At 38.3% G+C, this 21,203-nt stretch overlaps 1 protein-coding gene across 1 annotated transcript in view; it reads left to right on the top strand.

Moving 5' to 3' along the window:
• Window positions 1–1,441: 1,441 nt before the first annotated feature.
• The window catches only part of SPIDR (scaffold protein involved in DNA repair), a gene marked incomplete at its 5' end in the record, with an annotated part of 232,876 nt that continues 213,114 nt past the window's right edge, over window positions 1,442–21,203 (top strand). The window contains 4 exons of the mRNA XM_080919387.1: window positions 1,442–1,474; window positions 15,028–15,183; window positions 16,527–16,593; window positions 20,159–20,329. Coding sequence (XP_080775513.1) covers window positions 1,442–1,474; window positions 15,028–15,183; window positions 16,527–16,593; window positions 20,159–20,329 — 427 coding nt within the window. The remainder of the gene's footprint in view (window positions 1,475–15,027; window positions 15,184–16,526; window positions 16,594–20,158; window positions 20,330–21,203) is intronic.

Here is a 21,203-nt window from a genome sequence, read left to right as displayed (position 1 = left end):
GGATTTTTTTTTTTTTTTTTGTGCAACTTGAGATTTTGAAAACAAACAAACAATAACAACAAAATAAGTATTGTTTTTCCAGGTGTGGTAGTGCATAGCAATAATGTCAGCACTCAGGAGGCAGCCTAGTCTACACTGTGAGTTTGAGGCCTAGTCTATACTGTGAGTTTGAGGCCTAGTCTACACTGTGAGTTTGAGGCCTAGTCTACACTGTGAGTTTGAGTTCTAGGTCAGGTTTATGGGGAAGGTGGTCACTATCTCAACAAACAAACAAACCTAAACAATGGACCAAACAAGCCGAAACCCAAAGCAGACAGAAAACTCCACTGTCTTGTGCTAAGTCAGTAGGCCAGTCATTTTGACCTTTCCCCCCTGCGGGTGTTCCCTTTTTGCAGAATGGCATATTAAAAACTGCTTCACTTGCAGTAGTGTCTTTAATTCATTAAGGGTCTTGTTTCCCACTCTTACTATCTTTTGGTTAGAGAATGGAGTCACCACCAGGCTCTAATCTTTTCTGTAAACATCTGTGAATACAACTTCCTGAGAATCCTTTCCATTGTCTATCCCAATTTTTCAACAATATAAATTATTTAATATTTTCTTCTATATATATGTATATATATATTTACAGAGTGTCCCTCTGTTAACTCAGTTTCTACTCAATTTCCATGCAAATACATTCTTAACAAGTATTATTTAGTATTTTTCTACACTAGACATCTTTACAGACTGTTCTGTTAATCCATATTCCTTTCAAATTTCAGCTCTCTGCCCTGTTGGTTTGAACATACATAGACAACTATGTTCAAGTCCTTTAAAACATCCAAAGAACCAAATTAAAGTAATCCCTGAACTAGGATCTAGAAACTTAAGAATGTAATTTCTTTGGCTTTTTCTTAGATCTATAGTATGTGAAATCTAGTTTATAACAAATCCAACTAGAATTTCTATAGTCTTTTTAAAAATAGGAAATCTTTGCTCTTGATATTTATGAATTCTTCATTAGTTAGTTCCTTTCCCTGGCTTACTTACATTTTATTACTAATTAATAATAATTATTGAATTCTAGTTTACTTGAGGGTCTTATTTTATGGCCCAGTGTTGCTCTACAAAACACAGTTTGAAATATAACATCTCGATCCCGGTTACTGCTTTAGCCTTGCTTAGTTAGGAGAGCGGGTGACCTGTAGATCAACCGCTAGGCTCCCCAAAAGGCATGAGGAACAGCCTTGAACAGGAGCGCCCCTAGCTTGAGCCTGCAGATCTTGAGGCAGGGTTTTTGCAAGGGGCGGGTCGCGGGAAGGAGCGGAACGCGGGAAGGGGCGGCTCCAGAGGGGGCGGTTTCGGAAGAAAGGGGGCGGGGCGCACGATGGGCGGCTTCCGGAGGGAACGGCTTCCGGAAGGGGCGGGGAGTGAGAGGGGAGACTTGTACTCCTTGGTCATGTCTGGAGCTCGCGGTCCCCGGGTGTCCAAGGTACGCGGTGCTGTTGCTATGGAAGCAGAGGGCCGGCGCGCAACTTCCGTGGGCTTCTCGTGGCTGCTCGCGTGGCACGAGCTGGTGGTCGGTCGGTCTGGGCAGGGTTCCCTCGCTCTGCCTCTGCCCAAGTCTGCGCTGAATGGTCCTATGAACCAAGCGGGTGGGTGGCTGACAGAGAGGACGGATTGATTCGGAATGAATGTGTGAGCTGGCATCTGGCAATCTGTTGCTTACCACACCAAGACAGTAGTGGGTATTGGAGTATCTCTTCTGACTCGTCCCAGACATCTTTCGGTACACTTTGCTTTCCCGCCCAAACTTTTTGAAAGGATGTGCTGCTTCTCCGGTGTCTCCCGTGGTGGCTGTATACTGTAGGTACAGAGTGTAGGAACTGTTACATGGATGGCTTTTAAGTGATCCTTTTTATTTCTCCGCCATTGTGTTCCTTTTAAATCATATTTTGCCTTTTCAAAGTTCCTCACTTATAGATGTTTATTTCATAATACTCAAAATTTAGAACAGCAAACGGTGCTTCATACCTCGGCCTACTCTTTATTTCACTAAATGCCTCAACTCTGTTAACACTACCATTCTTAGTTATTTCTTAGATACCCCTGAAAGACCACACTGCAAACTTAGTGGCTGATTTTAGGAATAAAAGCACGTATAACTTATGACTTAAAAGACTAATTTAATTTCAGAAAGACTAAAATGTGAAAAAAAAAAAAAAAACCCAGGGAATTAAAACATTTCTAAATCTAACGTAAATTAATCATTCTAGCCCTCATTTTTCTTGCCGCCAGTACACATTGATTTAAGTGTCCCTAAAGTCCTGATTCGCTTTCATAACTGCTCATTTACTTTTCCTTACTGCCCTTCTCCAAGTTTTGACTTTGTAATTTTTCTCAACTTTAAGAGTTTGCCCGGAACAGTCTTCTACATTTATTTTAGCTGTCACTACTCTATAAACAAATAACAGTGTATTATGATATCATTTGTTTAGCTTACAAGGCTCTAGCAATTTTTCCTAACTTGGAAATCTGTTGTTTTTGTTATTTCTACCCTCTCCATCTAATTTTTTCTGAATAGTTTTTCTTTTCAGTAGTTGTGTTACTTGACTGTGTAAAGATTGCCTCAAAAGTGAAGTAGCTTTTAACGAGTGTGACTGTCAGGATTCTGAGTGTAGCACAACCTTATGGTTGTAGCCCAAGTTTCCTAGTCTTCTCCCAAGTTAACTGAGGTGGGGATTGTTAAGTTTCAGTATGTTATTTCTATAGGGTGTCTCACAACTTTCTCAACAGCAAATAAATCGGGATCTCATGTATCACAGGCTGGCTCTGAATTCACTGTTTATTGACCTTGAACTTATTATCCAGGATCTACATTTCAGTTACTGGGATTACACGTAGCATATGCCACCACACCTGGTTTTCATTTAATTAGTTAACTAATTAGCTAATTAATTTGCTTTTGCTGAAGGGAGCAGGGTTTCCGCAGATTTGGAATTTACTATGTAGATGAGGCTGGCCCAAGGCCATCTACGATCATCCTACCTCTGCCTTTCCATTGCTGGGATTATACATGTGAGCCACCACATCAAGCTTCATGTCATTCTTTTCTCAGTTCTTGGAAGAAGGCATCATTTGTCACATTTTATGGAAGATGAAAGTAACTCCTAGCAGGAGGTTAAGTGATTTGCCCAATATACACAGCAATCAAGCAAAGAAGCTGGATTTTATATTCAGATCTCACTTTGTGTTCATGCTGTTTTTTCCACTTTGCAGAATATGTCCAGGTTTAATTCTTAAGTTTATAGCCTTTGTTATTTATCCTCAGGTAAGTTAGACTTCTTGTTATTGTTCCTTTTGACTCTCGTATTTGCTCACATTCTTGATTTGGAATAATGCTCCCCCCTTCTGCTTATTGAAGGTAGCAAAGCCTACCTTTCCCCTATTTATCTCAGTTAGGACCTTTCTTCTGTATTCCTATGGAATTTTGTGTGTTTCATTTGTAACAATTTCATGACTAGTATTGGGATTATTTGTGTCTGTGCTTTTGATTCCTTAGAATAAATACGATTAGGAATGATGTCTCCAATTTATGCTGCTTAGAACAGCCGCCATAAGCAGTACTATCTGATGAACTTGCAAGTATTCTAGCATGAAGAAACATGGAGAAATACCCTGATCAGAAATTTTGAAAATCAGCTTCAGCTCTTCAACTTCTCGGTCATAGAATTTTTGCACAAGACATTGTTAACCTAAGTAACAGCTAGAGAAATATTTCCAAACTAATGATACTCATTTGAGATGTGCATCCTATAGTAAAATATAAGCACATTCAAAAGCAAGGGGAGATTTTTAAAGATTATAAGAGAAATAAGGAAAATTGACTTTTTGATGGCACCTTCTGACTTAAGATTACTGTTGCTATGAGGAAACTCCATGACCAAAAGCGACTTTGGGAGGAAAGGGATTATTAGGTTTATATTTCCATATTATAGCTCATCATCAAAAGAAGTCAGGACAGGAACTTAAGCTTGGCAGGAACTTAGAGGCAGGATCTGATCCAGAGGCCATGGAGGAGTGCTGCTTACTGACTTGCTCCTCATGGCATGATCAGCCTGCTCTAATAAAACTCAGGACCACCAGCCTAAGAGCCTCAACATGCACAGTAGCCTGGGCCCTCCTCCATTAATCACTAATTAATAAAATGCCAGACAGGTTTGCCTACAGCCTGATCTTATGTAAGCTTTTTTTCTTAATTGAGGGTCCCTCTTCTCAGATATCCATAGCTTATATAAAGTTGACATAAAACTAGCCAGCACATCTCCAACACCACTACAGGTTCTTAACACCAGATCTTCTATAAGTGCTTCTTGCTTGATGACTATCATTTGGTAGACATTATTTAAACAGTGTGTAATTCCATTTGAACTGAAGTATAGCTTTTGATTTTCAAGAGGGCAGAAGAGAAGGAGCTATTAAAGAATAAGAATCTTTTACTGTTCTAGAAGGATTGAGTTCTATTCAGAATAGGGTTAATTTTAGACAATTGGAACATAGGGAAGAAAGAAAGCTGTTTAGATAGAAATTTGGTGGACCTTTATAATGGCTGGAATTTTTTTTTCTATTAGGGAAGATGTGACAGGTCATTGGGCTTATGTGAAGATGTATAAAGGAGTGTAAGTATAGACTCTGTTGTGTGTTTGCTTGTATAGGGCTAGGAAATGAGTAAGACTGTTCACCAAAACTGATCAAAGACACACCATTAGGAAATATGGAAGGAATTGGTTCATTTTATAGTAGTCCCACTGTAGTGGTGAGTTTGTGCATACCATTTAGTACTCACAGTGGATTGCACACATGCACCGGCTCAGAAGCAACTTTGGATAGCTTATTAGCATTATTGGATAGCATTAGCTTATTTTTAAAATGCCTTTGCTACCTCAAAGACTGGGTACTCCTAAGCCTTCCCTTGTAACCCCAGGCCCAATCAGGGAAGTGGCCAGTTGCCACTTATCTCCTGCCTATCCTGTGTCCCAACCTTCTTTCCCTACAATTTTGTGCCCCTCCCCTCCTGATGTCCTAGCCTGCACAATTCTAAGGGTCCTGCTTGTGTCTCTTTGCCCAATCACTAGTTACTAGCATCTTTATTGATTGATCAAAAACTAACTGAGGACAAGGACCTTTAGTATTTGGGCATGCAGATTCCCAATTGAATCAAAGCATTAGAACCAATCTCCAACATCCCACAGACTAGTCATTAGATGAGTTGATTGGAGTCTTAGTATTTAAAAGGCAATAATGAATCAGTTGGTCCTAGAGTGCAGAATGGCATGGGATAAACTCAATTGGAGAGGGATAATGACTGATAAAGCCAGTGGGAAAGTCCCACTGAATTTCCAGATATATACAGCCCAATCTGAAGCTCATTGGTGGGGCTTGAATGTGGGAGAATTCATGATAATTATTGGTAGGCATTTTTAGAGTAATGGATAACTAGAATCTTTATTTGTAGAGTTATACAAATAATGGCTGGAATTTTTTTTTCTACTAGGGAAGATGTGACAGGTCATTGGGCTTATGTGAAGATGTATAAAGGAGTGTAATCTGGTTATCTTGTTGGATAATTTGCTCACTCTGATTCTCTGTCTCTGGATATCAATATTTCATATTGATATCTTATTCTAGACGTTGTCATAGCCTTAAAATGGAAGACAAACAACTAACTTACTGAAGACTATATAACAAATAATTTACATAGAATACCTTATTTAAGGGAAAACATTTTCTTTTTCATCAAAGTAATATATGTTCATAGATGAGATAAAATCATGTGAAAAATTCCATCATGAAAACATTAACCACCTGTCATATTTCTTTTCTATATGTATTTGTGAGGCAATTATAGGTTGATATAATTGTAAAAAATAACGGAGATCTCAGATATATTTACCCTGTTTCCCCCAGTGATAATATATTGTAAAACTATACTACAACCAAGACATCAAAACACTAACATTAGTAATTTTAAGATTATTACTCATTTTCTATTTCCTTCCCTTTACCTCATGAACACATGGGCACCATGCATGGTGCATGTGCATGCTGCTGTCTTTTTTTTTTTTTTTTTCCAGACTATCAAAAAATTCAGTAGACAATGTGTTTTATGGCTAACAGAGCCAGTGTCTCCTGAGGGCCCTCACCCTGGTTTATATTCACAGTCATCTTGACATGTCATTTCTTGGTAATGGGAAAATGAAGGAACGCTTCAGATTTTTTTAAATTTATTTTTTAGTTATTATTAAAAGCAATGGGTTTTATTATGGCATTTTCATACATGTGTGTCATTTTACTGTCATTAACTCATCCCCCTCCCCATTGTCCTACCCTCTTTTAGAGGTTAACCTTCCTTTCCTCAGATAGCACCACTTGCTGCTGCTTCTTTTTCGCCTTTTATTTTATTTTGAGACAGCATCTTATATTCTAGGCTATCTTCAGACTCAGTATATAATTTCTGAGTGTTGGGATTACAGACATGTGCCCCGACCTCACCCGAGTCTATACAGTTTTGGGACTGTGCTTTGTGCATCTGAGGCAGACACGCAGCTGACTTAGCTGTATCCTCAGTCTTGCTTCCTGTTCATGTGCTTTGTTACCTTTTCATTTGTTAAGAGATAACCATCTCTTAAGATGTCTTCCTCCTCCCATGATTCTCCTAGTTTCTCATGTGTGTGTGACATATAATTTAAAGTGTAGATTACACATAATTTTAAGTGTAGATTACACAAATGAGAGAAAACAGTTCTCTTAATCTGATGTATTCAACTTAACATAATAATTCTAGTTTCATTTTCTTTACTGCAAATGTTATGCCTCTGCTTTCATGAAATTTCATTATGTTTGTATTACTTTTTTTTAAGGGATTCATCTGCTGATGGACATCTTGGCTGGTTCCATTCCCCGGTTACTGTGAATAGAATAGCAATGAGCATGGATATATAAGTATCTGTCTGGTGTGTGGACATAGAGTCTTCTCAGTATATAACTGAATGATGCAGTTGAATGGCATAGATGGGTCATATGTAGTTACAGTGTTAGTTTTTTTTAAGCCTCTATGTTAATTTTTACAGTAGGCACATAAGTTCCATCCTCCATCCTCTGACCTCCTCAGAGCTCTCAGCCCTCTCCACCTCCCTCGCCCCGCCCAGTCACTGGCTTTCCTTTATTTTACTAATTAAAATGGGAAGGTTCAGTTGGAGTCATATAACTAGGCAGCACTTTTTAGGGAAGTGAATTAACATTAAAATATAAACACCTTCAGGACAGTCTACAAGGTCCTGAGACTGGACCAGAATGGGAACCATCTCAAGGTGAGGCCCCAAGGCCTGACACTATTACTGAGACTATGGTGTGCTCACAAAAAGGGCCCTATTATGACTGTCCTTTGAAAGACCCAACAAAAAGCTGAAAGAGTCAGATGCAGATATTTACACCCAACCAGTGGACAGAAGCTGCTGACCCCTGTGGTTGAAGTAGGGAAAAGCTGGAAGACGCTGAGAAAGAGAGCGACCCTGTAGGAGAACCAGCAGTCTCAACTAACCTGGACTCCCGGGATCTCTCAGACACTGGGCCACCATCCAGGCAGCATACACCAGCTGATAGGCCCCCAACACATATACAGCAGAGGACAGCCAGGTCTGGGTTCAGAGAAGATGTACCTAACCCTCAAGAGACTGGAGGCCCCAGGGAGTAGGGATGTCTGGTGGGGTAGGGGGTTGGGCAGTGGGGACATCTTCATGGAGATGAAGAGTGGAGAGAAGGTATGGGATGTGGAACAGTCAGAGTGTGGACTAGGAAGGGAATAAAATCTGGACTGTAAAAAAAGATTAAATACAATTATTTTTAAAAAAAAGAAATAAAGAAAAAGAAAAAAAGAAAGCCCTTGTTAGACCTGTTGAGCTGGCTCAGTGGTTAAGAGAACTGGCTGCTTTGTTAGAAAACCTGGATTTGATTCCTAGCACTCACACAGTGGCTCACAATCACCCGTAATTCTAGTTACTGGGAACCTGACACCCTCTTCTAGTCTCTTCGAGCACCAGGCGTACACATGGTACCCAGAAGTACATGGAGGCAAAACACCAATGTGTATAAAATAAAAGGAAGTTGTTGCTTCTGCCTGTATTTTGAAGTGTTCACTATTTCCTTTCCTTTAGCAGTTCCAAGGTTTCAGGTCTTACATTGAGGCTTTGATCCACTTTTAAATGGCTTTTGGTGAAAGGTAGGGATCAAGTTTAATTCTTCTACATGTGGAAATCCAATATTTACATCTTCATTTAAAGAGTTCGTCTCTTCTGCATTGTAGGTTTTTGTAGACGGCTGTCACAATCCAGGTGGCTGTGACTGTATATGTTTCTTTCTGGGTCCTCTCTTACACTTCATTTATCTACATGTCAGTCTTTGTGCTGGCACTATGCTATTTTTGGTTATTATGGTAATGTACTATAATTTGAGATCACATGTCACAGCATGGATCTCTCTGGTAAGGATTTCATTGGCTGTAGAGGCTTTTGCACTTACATACAAATTTTAGGACTGTTTCTAGTTCTATGAAAAGTGTGATTGGGATTTTTGATGGAGATTGTATTGAATCTGTAAATCAAGAGATTTTTGGTGATGTAGCTACTGTCACAATATTAATTCTGGCCATTCATCAGCACAGAGCATCTTAAGTATTTTATTTTTTTGTTTGTTCATTTGTTTATGGGAGGCAAGCACGTGTATGCCGTGTTTACATGCCACAACTTGAGTGGTAAGATCAGAGGATTTGTAGAGTTTTTTTCCTTTAAGTATGTGGGTCATTTGACTTGGCAGTAAGTGCTGCCAGTGAACCGTCCCCACCAGGCCTTCTTCGGTGTCTTATGGTATCATTGTATGGCTGTAGTGATAGCTCAGCTAAGTGTTCAGTTGTGTATTGCTTTTGCAGAGGACCCAAGTTCAGTTTCCAGAGCTCACATTATGCGGCTCACAATGTTTATAGCTCCAGGGATCTGATACCCCCCTAACTCTGTGAGCACTTGCACTCTTTTGGACACATCGGCACAAATACATATGTACATACATACATACATATATACTCAGTCATATATTCATACACACACTGTGCTTGCTCTGTGTATGTTTGTGCCATGGATCATGTGTAAAGGCAGAGGACAACTTGTGGGAGTTGGTTCTTTACTATGTAGGTCTCAGGGTTGAACTTAGCACTGACAACTCAGTCCTGAGATGGCAAGTGTCCTCTGAACTATCTCTCTTAGTTAGAGTTTCCATTGCTGTAAAGAGACAGAGACCATGACTAAGGCAACTCTTATTGGAGCTGGCATACAGGTTTTGCGGTTCAGTCCATTGTCATCATGGCAGGAAACACAGCAGTGTATAGGTAGGCATAGTGCTGAGAATTCTACATCTTCACCCAAAAGAAGCCAGGAGCAAACTGTCTTCAGGAAGCTAGGAGAAAGGTCTCAAAGTCCACCCCCACAATGACATACCTCCTCAAACAAGGCCACACCTCCAAATAGTGCCACTCCCTAGACTAAGCATATTTAAACAACCATCTCAATAGCCCTCTTATTTTCCGTATTCCACACACTATATGCACAAGTTCTTGTCATCTGCATATACATATTTAACCACTTGAATTATAGAAAAGTTTCATATACATGTATATATAAAGTCTACATATACACATTTTACCACTTGAAGTAAATTATAGAAAAGTTTCATTTATGTACATTAGAAAAAAAATCATCGTTCTCCTTACTTACTGTCACATTCAACATGGACATGTTTGTTACCCAGATGTTTAAGAGTTTTACCTCATGCTAATCAGTTTCTCACCAAACACTAAGGTGGATATCCTATATATAAGTTTATTATATTCTTAATCTTTCTGATTGGAATAATGTAAGATCATATTTCTGTAGATTGCTTTTGCCTCAAATGCCAGTAGCAAGATGAACTCAAAGTATTGTCCTAGTTTGTTTTTTTATTATTTTTAACTCATTTAAAAAATGTTTATTTATTACATATGGTACACTGTAGCTGTCTTCAGACACACCAGAAGAGGACATCAGAACTCATTATAGATGGTTGTGAGCCACCATGTGGTTGCTGGGATTTGAACTCATGACCTCTGGAAGAGCAGTCAGTGCTCTTAACCACTGAGCCATCTCTCTAGCCCCCTAGTTTGCTTCATATTGCTATAATAAAGACCATGACGAAAAAGCAACTTGAACAGGAAGAAAGGGTTTATTTCATCTATAGGTTTATCTATCATGAAGGTAAACCAGGGCAAGAACTCAAGGCAGGAACCCAGAGGAGGTACTGAAGCAAGGCTCATGGAGAAATGCTCAGCTTGTTTGTTTCCTCCCTCCCTCCCTCCCTCTCTCTCTCCTTCCCTTCCTCCCTCCATACCTCCCTCCTTTCCTCCCTCTCCGGTCCTTCTTCTTTTTCTTCCCTCTTTTCCTCCCTCCCTTTCCGTTCTCTCTCTTATTTTTTTCTCTCCCTTTTCCTCTTTCCCTCCATCCCTCTCTTTCTTCTCTCTTATTATTATTATTTTTTCCAGGGGTTCTCTTTGTATAGCCCTATCTTTCCTGAACTCACTCTGTAAACCAGTCTGGCGTCAGGTCACAGAGATCTGCTTGCCTCTGCTTCTGCCTCCTGAGTGCTGGGGTTAAAGTATGGACCACTACTGTTGGACTGCCAGGTCACTTCTCAGTGCCTGCTTTTCTCCAGGGATTGTTTTTTGCATCTCTGTAAAAATTAAGTGGCTGAAGTTATATGTATTCATGTTTGGGGCTTCCATTTTCTGTCGGTCTATGTGTCTATTTTTGTGCCAGTACCATATTGTTTTTATTAATATAGATGTGTAATATACTTAGAGGTCTGGAACTGTCATCCCTCAAGCATTGTTCTTTTTGCTCAGGATTGTTTTTGCTCTCGAGTCTTTTGTGGTTCCGTATGAACTTTAGGCTATCTTTTTTTCCTATTTCTGCAGATGAGATGAGATTTTTATTGAGATTGAATTGAATCTGTAAATGGATTTTGGTAGAAGTGTCATTTTCACAATGTTAATTCTACCATTCCATGAAAATGGCATGTTTTTTCATTTTACTGTCTTTATCAGAGGTCTTCTTCTGCCTTCTTCAGACGTTTAAAGTTTTTATTGTAGTGGTCCTTCACTTCCTTGGTTAGGTTTATCCTAGACATTGCGTTTTCTTTGAGTCAATTGTGAGTGTCCATGATTGATCCCCCCACCTCCTTTCTCTGTCTGTTTGTTGTTGGGATATAGAAAAACTATTGATCTTTACATGTTGATTTTGTATTCTGCCACTTTGCTGAATTTATTTTCATTTCTACAAGTTTTCTGGTAGAATTTTTTTAAAGATTTATTTATTTATTGTATATAGCTGTCTTTAGACACACCAGACAGGGCATTGGATCTCATTGCAGATGGTTGTGAGCCACCATGTGGTTGCTGGGATTTGAACTCAGGACCTCTGAAAGAGCAGTCAGTGCTCTTAACCACTGATTCATTTCTCCAGCCCATGGTTAATCTTTTTGATAAATTTTCTTTCCAAGTATTTTACTGAGCATTTTAAAATCTATATTCATAAATATTATTAACCTGTAGTTTTTTTTTAATGAAAATTTAATTTTCTTTACCTGGTTTTGATATTGTATAACTGATACTCACTTTATAGAAAGTTGTTGGGAATACTCCTGTTTCTGTTTTTCTTTCTTGTTTTTTCTTTTTAACAGTTTGATAGGGATATTGGCTATAGCTCTTTGAAAGTCAACTGTGAATCTCTTTGGTCTTAGACTTTTCTGCTGGAAAGCTTTTTATTACCATTTCTGCCTTTGTGTTTGTTAACAGTCTACTTGATTTAGTTTTGGTAGAGTTTTGATTGTTCCTTTCTTCCATCCTTCCTTCCTACCTTTCTTTTTTCCTTCCTTTTTTGTTTTCCCTAGACAGGGTTTTCATCCACAGCTGTCCTAGAACTCACTTTGTAGACCAGGCTGGCCTTGAACTCAGAGATTGCCTGACTCTGTCTCCAGAGTGCTGGAACAAAATCTAGGCACACATCTAGGATGACTTTTTACAACTTTTGGCTTTCAAGTTTCCTTTGAGATATCATCAGTTACTCTGATAAGTTTTAATATGAGTAGCTTACATTTTTCTACTGGCAGCTGTTAATACTCTTTCTTTCTTCTGTATACTTAGTGTATTAACTATGATATGTCTTGGGACAGTTTCTTCATTGGACTTGTGTGTATCATGCTTTGTGTGTTTCTTTTTCCTTAGTTTGGAGAAGAGCTTGTTGAAGATCTGGTCTGTGCATTCACCCAGGATTCTTCTTCCTCATCTATTATAATTATTTGAAAGCTTGATCTTTTCATGGTCTCCCAGATTTCTTGTATCTTCCTTTCCTGTGAGTTAAAAGAATTAATATTCTTTGCTTTTTGGGAATTTAGATTTCATACACCTATGGTCATTTGATCTTTGACAAAGGAGCTAAAATCATCCAGTGGAAAAAAAGATAGTATTTTCAACAAATGGTGCTCATCCAACTGGCGGTCAGTATGTAGAAGAATGGCAGTTGATCCATTCTTACCGTCCTGTACAAAGCTCAAGTCCAAGTGGATCAAGGACCTCCACATAAAACCAGATACACTGAACAGGGGACGGAACTAAACAAAGAATTCTTAATTGGGGAATATTGAATGACTGAGAAGCACCGAAAGAAATGTTTAACATCCTTAGTCAACAGGGAAATGCAAATCAAAACAACCCTGAGATTCCACCTCATACCAGTCAGAATGGCTAAGATCAAAAACTCAGGTGACAGCAGATACTGGCAAGGAGAAAGAGAACACTCTTCCATTGTTGGTGGAATTGTAAGCTGGTACAACCACCCTGGAAACCAGTTTAGTAGTTCCTAAGAATATTGGACATAGTACTTCCTACTAGCTATACCACTCCTGGGCATACACCCAAAAGATGTTCCAACAGAGACACATGTTCCACTATGTTCATAGCAGCCTCATTTATAATAGGCAGAAGCTGGAAAGAACCCAGATGTCCTGTAACAGAGGAATGGATGCAGAAAATGTGGTACATTTACACAATGGAGTGCTATTCAGGTATTAAAAACAATGACTTCATGAAATTCTTAGGCAAATGGATGGAACTAGAAAATATCATTCTGAGTGGGGTAACCTATTCACAAAAACAAACAAACAAACAAACAAAAAACCAAAACCCACATATGGTGTGCACTCACTGATAAGTGGTTATTAGCCCAAAAGCTTGGATTACCGAAGATACACTCCACAGACCACATGAAGCTCAAGAAGAAGGAAGACCAAAGTGTAGATGCTTCAGTCCTTCTTAGAAGGGGAAACACAAATATTTGCAGGAGGAAATAAGGAGACAAAGTTTGAGGCAGAGACTGAAGGAAAGGCCATCCAAAGACTGCCCCACCTGGAGATCCAGCCCACATATAGCCACCAAACCCAGAAAATATTGCTGATGCCAAGAAGTGCATATGGACAGGTGCCTGATATAGCTGTCTCCTGAGATGCTCTGCCAGATCATGACAAATACAGAGGCATCTGCTCATAGCCAACCACTGGACTGAGAATCGGGTCCCCAATGGAGAAGTTAGAGAAAGGATTGAAGGAGGCGAAGGGGTTTGCAACCACATAAGAACAACAATACCAACCAACCAGAGCTGCCAGGGACTAAACCACTATCCAAAGAGTACACATGGACAGACCCATGGCTCAAGCTGCATATGTAGCAGAGGATGGCCTTTTTGGGTTTATCAATGGGAAGAGAAGCCATTGGTCCTGCTGAGGCTCTATGCCCTAGTATAGAGGAATGTCAGGGCAGGGTGGTGGGAGGGGGTGGGTTGGTGGAGGGCCACCCACATAGAAGTAGGAAGAGGGGAGATAGGGTAGGGGTTTATGGAGGGGAACCAGGAAAGGAGATAATATTTGAAATGTAAATAAAATATATAAAAAATGGATTGTTTTCGGTGTCTTGGGTTTTTTTTTGTTTGTTTGTTTTTCCATATGAAATTGAGAATTTCTTTTTTCATGTCTTTCTTTGAAGAATTGTGTTGGGTATTACATTGAATCTGTAGATTGCTTTTGGCAAGATGGCCATTTTTACTATGTTAATTCTACCAATCCATGAACATGGAAGATTTCTCTATCTTTTGAGAGACTCGAAGTTCTTGTCATACATATCTTTCTTTTGTTTGGTTAGAGTTACTGCAAGATAAATTATTTGTGACTATTGCAAATGGTGGTGTTTCTCTATTCTTTTTTAGCCTGATTTTACTATTTGTATAAACAAAGGCTACTGATTTGAGTTAACTTTTTATCCAGCCACTTTGCTGAAGTTGTTTATCAGCTGTAGAGGTTTTCTGGCAAAATTTTTCGGGTTGCTTATATATATTGTCATATCATCTGCAAATAGTGATACCTTGACTACTTCTTTGCCAATCTCTATCTCCTTGATCTTTTTTTTTTTTTTTTTTTTTTTTTTTTTTTTTTTTTTTTTTTTTTTTTTGCCTTATTGCTCTAGCTAAAACTTTGAGTACTATGTTGAATAGGTAATGGGAGAGTGGGAATTCTTGTATTTTCCTTGATTTTTGTGGGATTGCTTTAAGTATATCTCTATTTAATTTGATATTGGCTGTTGGTTTGCTGTATATTGCTTTTATTATGTTTAGCTATAGGTCTTGAATTTCTGATCTCTCCAATACTTTTAACATGAAGGGGTGTTGTATTTTGTCAAATGCTTTTTAGGCATCTAATGAGATGATTGCTTTTTCTGTCTAGTTGCTATCTATATCCATGTGATGGTTCCGACGCATTCATACACTATGCTTTTACTGCAACAGTTCTGGGCTCTAAATTGCTAATTGTATTTATTATAACAAAGTTGGTTTTCTTTTGCTTTAAAAATCACTTCTGCAGAGGAAAAGAAGTTGGCATAAAGAACACCCATCCTTTCTAGAAGAGAGGTCACAGCAATTGAGAAGGGCAGATGTCAAGGCAGTTGAAGCAGCTGAGTCTCTCTCTAAAGCATGGCTCAAGTGTGGAGAAGGATTTCAGGACACCTCTGAGACCATGGTAAGAGAATATAAATTGTTTGTCACGAATGCAGAAGGTCTGAGTTGCCTATTTGTAGGTAGTTTCTTCAGAATTCTCTTATTTTTCAAAGCACCACTTTTCTTTTTCATGCTTTAAATTCCTTGAATCATTTTATCAAGTTAGTGTTTCCTTCCTTAGTCTTTGTTGAACCTTTGCATACTAAGAATGCTGTCAGGTGAGTTCAGTCCTCATCATCTGAATGTCATGTCCTAAAGGAGAGCACGTGGTTAAAAGTTTGACAAGAAGGTTCCTCTTGAACATGGAACTTGTTAAGCCATGTCTGGACAGTGTGAGAAAGTCCAGGGCCAGGTCACAGCTGCCAGGAGACTGACATCCTTAGGCGCATCTCCCAGCTGTGCCATAGGAATACATTCCTTGATTGGGAACACCCCTTCTTCTATATATGGTAGCGTATGGAGCTGATGGTGAGCTTAGGAACGCTGTACTCAGTGCGGTCTGTTCCCTTGTGAGCTGAGCCCTGAGCGAGTGCAGAATTTAGTTGTAACTTAGCCAGTGTGTCTAAGAGGCCCGCTGCCGTTTTTGTCTTCTATGGAATTTCTGCTGCCAAGGAAGACAGGATTACAATGTTTTCTGACAGATTGAGATGGCATGGCGTATTCTTGGTTATCAGAATTCTTCTGTAGCGTGCGGTTTTTAGTTGGTGAATATTCACAATGTGGGAAAAGCATGGCACATACTACATACTCTCAACTACCTAAGTGTGTGTACACTTGCAGGACCTAGAACACAACATCTAACTGAGCTGCTTGTGCCTGAGTGACTTTGTTCTTGCCTTCTTGTGTTTTGTTTCCTATACCGCACATATTAAAAAATAAAAGTTTCTTTAAAAATTAAAAAAAAACGAATGCTGTCAGGTATGAAATTATTGAGCATATGGCTCTTTATAAAGAGTGCACTTATGAAATGTGTGTATATTCGGAATCTCTTGTCAGCCCAGTTCTGGTCAATTTTTATATATGTTGTATATTATAAAGGAATGCTGTCATAAACTAAATATAGTATGGTTGAAGGTAGTGATGAGTAGTAGTCGTATATATGAAAAGTCATTAACATTGACTATAATGTGAAATGTTTCAACAGTTTAGCTTAGAGTCCTGAAAAATATGAAAACAAATTTGCATGTATCTAAGGCCTACATGTTTTTGGAATACTTATTTGGTGAATATTAAAAAACATTCAGAGGGCTATGTCAAGGAGAGTATGATTAATGATGAATATTTTACAAATCATATTGGTGATGTTTAGCCTTTTCCTCAGGAGTCATGTAAGGTAAATTATTTTTATTATTATTTTGCCTGCAGTGTTTAGCAAGTGAAAAGACAGGTATTACTGAAAAGCACCTGGAATTATCTCCAAGACCAAAGACAGGTAACAATTTTTTTTTTTTTTGAAACCTCTCATTTTAGAGACCAAAACTTTGGGGTCTTTAGACTTGTTCACAAGCATTCTACCACCTAACTAAATTCCCAAAACCTAACATGTTGGTTTATTGATGATGAGCTTAAGGCTATTTTTCAGTATTTTTTTCAAAACTCTTAAAAATGTCACAGTTTGGATAGTTTGCATGTTCAGGGTTAAGAAAAACGGACGTAAAAGGTAGTTTTGATTCATCTCCACCACAATCTACTCAGTTATTCCCAGTCTTGCTAGTGATTATTTATATTTCGGGTACTCTTACTGGGTTTATTACTTTTTAAAAAAAATAATTCTTAATTTAGTCTTTCATATATTATATCCTGACAACAGTTTGCCTTTCTTCTCTCCTTCCTGTTTCTCCTCCCAAACCCTATCCATTCCTCCTCTTTTTTCTTCAGAAAAGGGCAGGCCTGCTAGGGATATAACCAAACATGGTGTGTTAAGTTGCAAAAATACTAGCCACCTTCCCTTATTAAGGCTGGGAGAGGCCATCCAGTAGGAAGAAAAGGTTCCTCAAAGCAGGCAACAGAGGCAGAGACAGCCCTGCTTTCACTGTTAGGAGTCCTACAAGAAGACCAAGCTACACACATATGTAGCCTATATGTAGATAGCTTATGTTAGACCCATGCAGGCTCCCTAATTGTCAGCTCAGGCTCTATGTGCCCCTGTGAATTCACGTTAGTTGATTCTGTGGATTTTCTTATGGCATCTTTGACCTCTCCGGCTCCTATAATCCTTCTTTCTCATCTTCAGGATTTACTGGGCTCCACTCAATGTTTGACTGTGGGTCTCTGCATCTGGTTTCCATTAGTTGCTAGCTGGAGCCTCTCTGATGACCGTTGTACAAGGCTTTTGTCTCTGGGCTATCTGGCCTCTGGTTCCTGGCCCTCGAGGCAGTGGGTTCCCTCTTGTGGTCTGGGTCTCAAGCTGGTCACTGCTTATTCACTCCCACAATGTGTGTGCCACCATTCATTGCCTCTTACTGGGTTTATTTTAATCATAGAGTCTAATTCAGTATTTCTCAGCCTGTAGGACGTGACCCCTCCACATCACTGCTAAGACCACTGGAAAAGACAGATATTTCCTTTACAACTCGTAGCTAGCAAAATCACAGTTGTAAAGTAGCAACAAAAATAAATTTATATTTAGGGGCCACCACATGAGGCACTGTTTTCTAGGGCCATAGCATTAGCAAGGTTGAGAACCACTGGTCTAGTAGGAGAGCTCAGGTTTAGAACATCAGGCAAATAATGAATAAATAAATAAACAAATGCTCTGCATTAAGTTCCAGTACCACAAAACATTTTTATATTGAAAATAAATATGATTTATCCTATAGGAATGACTGCTACAAACTCAGTTTTGCTCAGTGAATTAGTTATGGACTAGAAAAACAAAGAAATTCTATTCACAAAATTAGGGATTGATGTTATCTTTGTAACAAGATCTCCAGAGAATCTAGCTATTTTGAGCTCTGTAATATTAATATGGGATTGGTTCTTGTGGGTGAGAGGTGGCAGCTTGGTATTTTAGAATAAATTCTTGAGGTTACTGTTGGTGCTGAGGGTCTTTAGCCAATTAACTTTGACTTCTTTGGGGAGATAGACCTTTTTCAGAACCTTGGCTAGAACCTGTCACATAGGATTATCTTCACTAAAGATGGCATGATGAAGTTAGGGAATTTTTTTTTTAAGATTTATTTATTTTATGTATGAGTGCTCAATCTGCATGTACACCTGCATGTCAGAAGAGGGCATGAGGTCCCAGTACAGATGGTTGTGAGCCACCATGTGGTTGCTGGGAATTGAACTCAGGACTTCTGGAAGAGCAGTCAGTGCTCTAACCACTGAGCCATTTTTTTCAGCCCAAAGCTAGGGATTTTTATACATGTATAAGGCTACGAGTAAACTTAGTGTGAATTGTAATGGAGCAGAGTGACCACTGACTGCTGCCCTCTTCATCCCATGTCCCTTGGGTGGAGTAGAAGAGTAAAGTCTTGTGATTTCAGAGATCCTTCTGTCTTCACTGGTCTTGGGAAAATAAGCTCAATGCTTACATCTCAGATCCTGCATTTGGGAAATGGGTGTATTATTGAGGGTTTTCTTGGTTATTGTATTAGGTGAGCCAGGAAGATAGATAAAGTTCCTGATGCCAACACTTTAAAGAGCTGTGTGTGGGCTTGCCTGGAATGCTGTAGAGTGGTAACTTCCTGAGATCCAGAGACTAAACATTCTAAGCCATATTATCATTTTCTTTTCCTTTTCAGTTTCTTTTTTTTCCCAGTCTTTGAGACAGGGTCTTATGTAACTCAGGCTGATGCTGAATGTGTAGCTGAGGCTGACCTAGCTCTTGCCTCTGTCTCTTGAGTCCTAAGATAGCATGCAGCACTATTATGCATCGATAGAGGATTTTGAGGATTTCAACTCGGGGTTTTCTGCATTTAGACAAACTGTCTAAACGTTGAGCTATTCCATAGCCTGTGATTTTTTTTTTGTGTGTGAGTGAAAATAAAATACCCAAAAATGTTTGTTTAAAATTTATAAAACTCTGCCTTGTAGAATAAACTGGTAGACATCTTTTTTTATAATACCTTTTGATAGTAGTCCAGAATTATGTATTTCTATTTGTGCCAATGCTCTTATATCAGTTTATGTTTAATTTTTAAAATATAATATATAAAAAAAGGTATGCTTCTTTAAATAAATATGGTTTATGTACATTTTTTATAGTTGCAGCATATTCAACTTTGGAAAAAAACTAAATATTAAATAAGTTACTACTTGCATTTAATTACAGGGTGTTCTTTTGAGATAATCTCCTTAGGCTAGATCATACTTGACTCAAAATACTGTTTTTTATTCTATAAATGATACACAATATACTCTGAAAGGCTCAAAGTTTGTACCAATGTACTTTGTAAATACCATGGTGATAGCTAAGCCAAGATAAAGATATAAAAAGGCTTATGAATAGAGGTCAACGGGAGGTATGTAAAGCACTTCCTAGAATTGGTAGTTTTTACAACTAGATTACAGTAGCCTATTAGTAAGAATTTCAAGATAAAATTTCAAAAACCAATAACAAAAATTCTCCAAAATAAAAATCAAGCAAATAAACAAAAACCAAAACAAAAAACTGAACCACATTTTTTTAGTAGGTCAGTGTAAGGAATATATTTCTTCAAATGGTATTTAGTGTCTGTTCACGGCTGTTTGGCTCCTTCGTTTGCTGGTTTATAACTTATTTGATCTCTAGCTTTTATCTTTGGCTTAAATTCAGAGAATCAGTGGACTGTTCATGGAACACTGTGTAGGAAGATCTAACACCACATTGTTTTCATTGTCTTTAGAGGTTTGGTGACCAAAGCTCTACAAAGAAATTCTGCCTCAAAAAAAAAAAAAAAAAAAAAAAAAAAAACTTATAAACCAAACCCCAAAATAAAAGGAAATATGCATAAAATCTCATTCTGATGAATAACAGTTACCAGATGAAATTGTCTTTTCTTTTTCGGCAACAGGATCTACAAGAAAGAATGCTAGTGAACTGGCAGATATAACCTGGAGTTCCAGTGAAAGCAACTTCTCAGATGACGATCAAACACTCCCTCAATTACAGAGACATGGTCGGATTGGCCCTAGAGCCTACAGGCTTTGTGACAGAACTGTCGAATGTCCAGAAGATATTGAAGGTAAATTTCTGGTTTTGTAGGAAGTCCGGTTTCTGTTAAATATTGGGTTCGATACTAGTTTTATGTATTTATTATAAGTTTATTTATTTATTATGAATTATGAGTTTATATCTAGCCCTTTACAAAAATTTTCTTGCATAATATTTCTTACGACAATTTTTTTTAATTGAACAACTTTATTTTAAAAAACAAAGATAAATGTACAAATTTTAAAAGCATTTTTGCATAACAGTATATGAATACATTTTTGTCAATACTTGATTTTTTTAAAGGTTTGATAATGTGCATTAAGATCTTACAAGTTACAATGAGCATAAAGTACATATAAAACATGATATAACCTGGAAATAGTCAAAGTTTTCTTGGTGTGTAAAGATTGAGCATAATGGTTTTTCTTTTTCTTTTTCTTTTTTTTTTTGCCTTTGTTTTTCTTGAACCTCATATAGTCTGTAAGTTGTTTCTGGGATGTTCAGAACTTTCTAGGGTTAGTATCCAATTATCAGTGACTGCATATTATATCTGTTCTTTTGTGACTGGGTTACCTCGCTCAGGATGATATTCTCTAGATGCATCCATTTTCTTAAGAATTTCATAAAGTCATTGTTTCTGATACCTGAGTAGTACTCCATTGTGTAAATATACCACAATTTTTGTATCCATTCATCTACTGAAGGACATCTGGGTTCTTTCCAACTTCTGGCTATTATAAACAGGGCTGTATGAACATTGTGGTGCATGTATCTTTGTTGTATGTTGGAGCTTCTCTGGGGTCAATGCCCAGAAGTGGAATAACTGGATCTTCAGGTAGTATCATGTCCAATTTTCTGAGGAACTGCCAGACTGAGTTCCAGAGTGGTTGTACCAGTTTACAACC

This window comes from Micromys minutus, assembly GCF_963924665.1.
Source record: "Micromys minutus genome assembly, chromosome: 7".
In the NCBI taxonomy this organism is placed as follows: domain Eukaryota; kingdom Metazoa; phylum Chordata; class Mammalia; order Rodentia; family Muridae; genus Micromys; species Micromys minutus.
The sequence above is the reverse complement of the archived record's forward strand: the minus strand, read 5'-3'. Positions and strand labels throughout refer to the sequence as shown.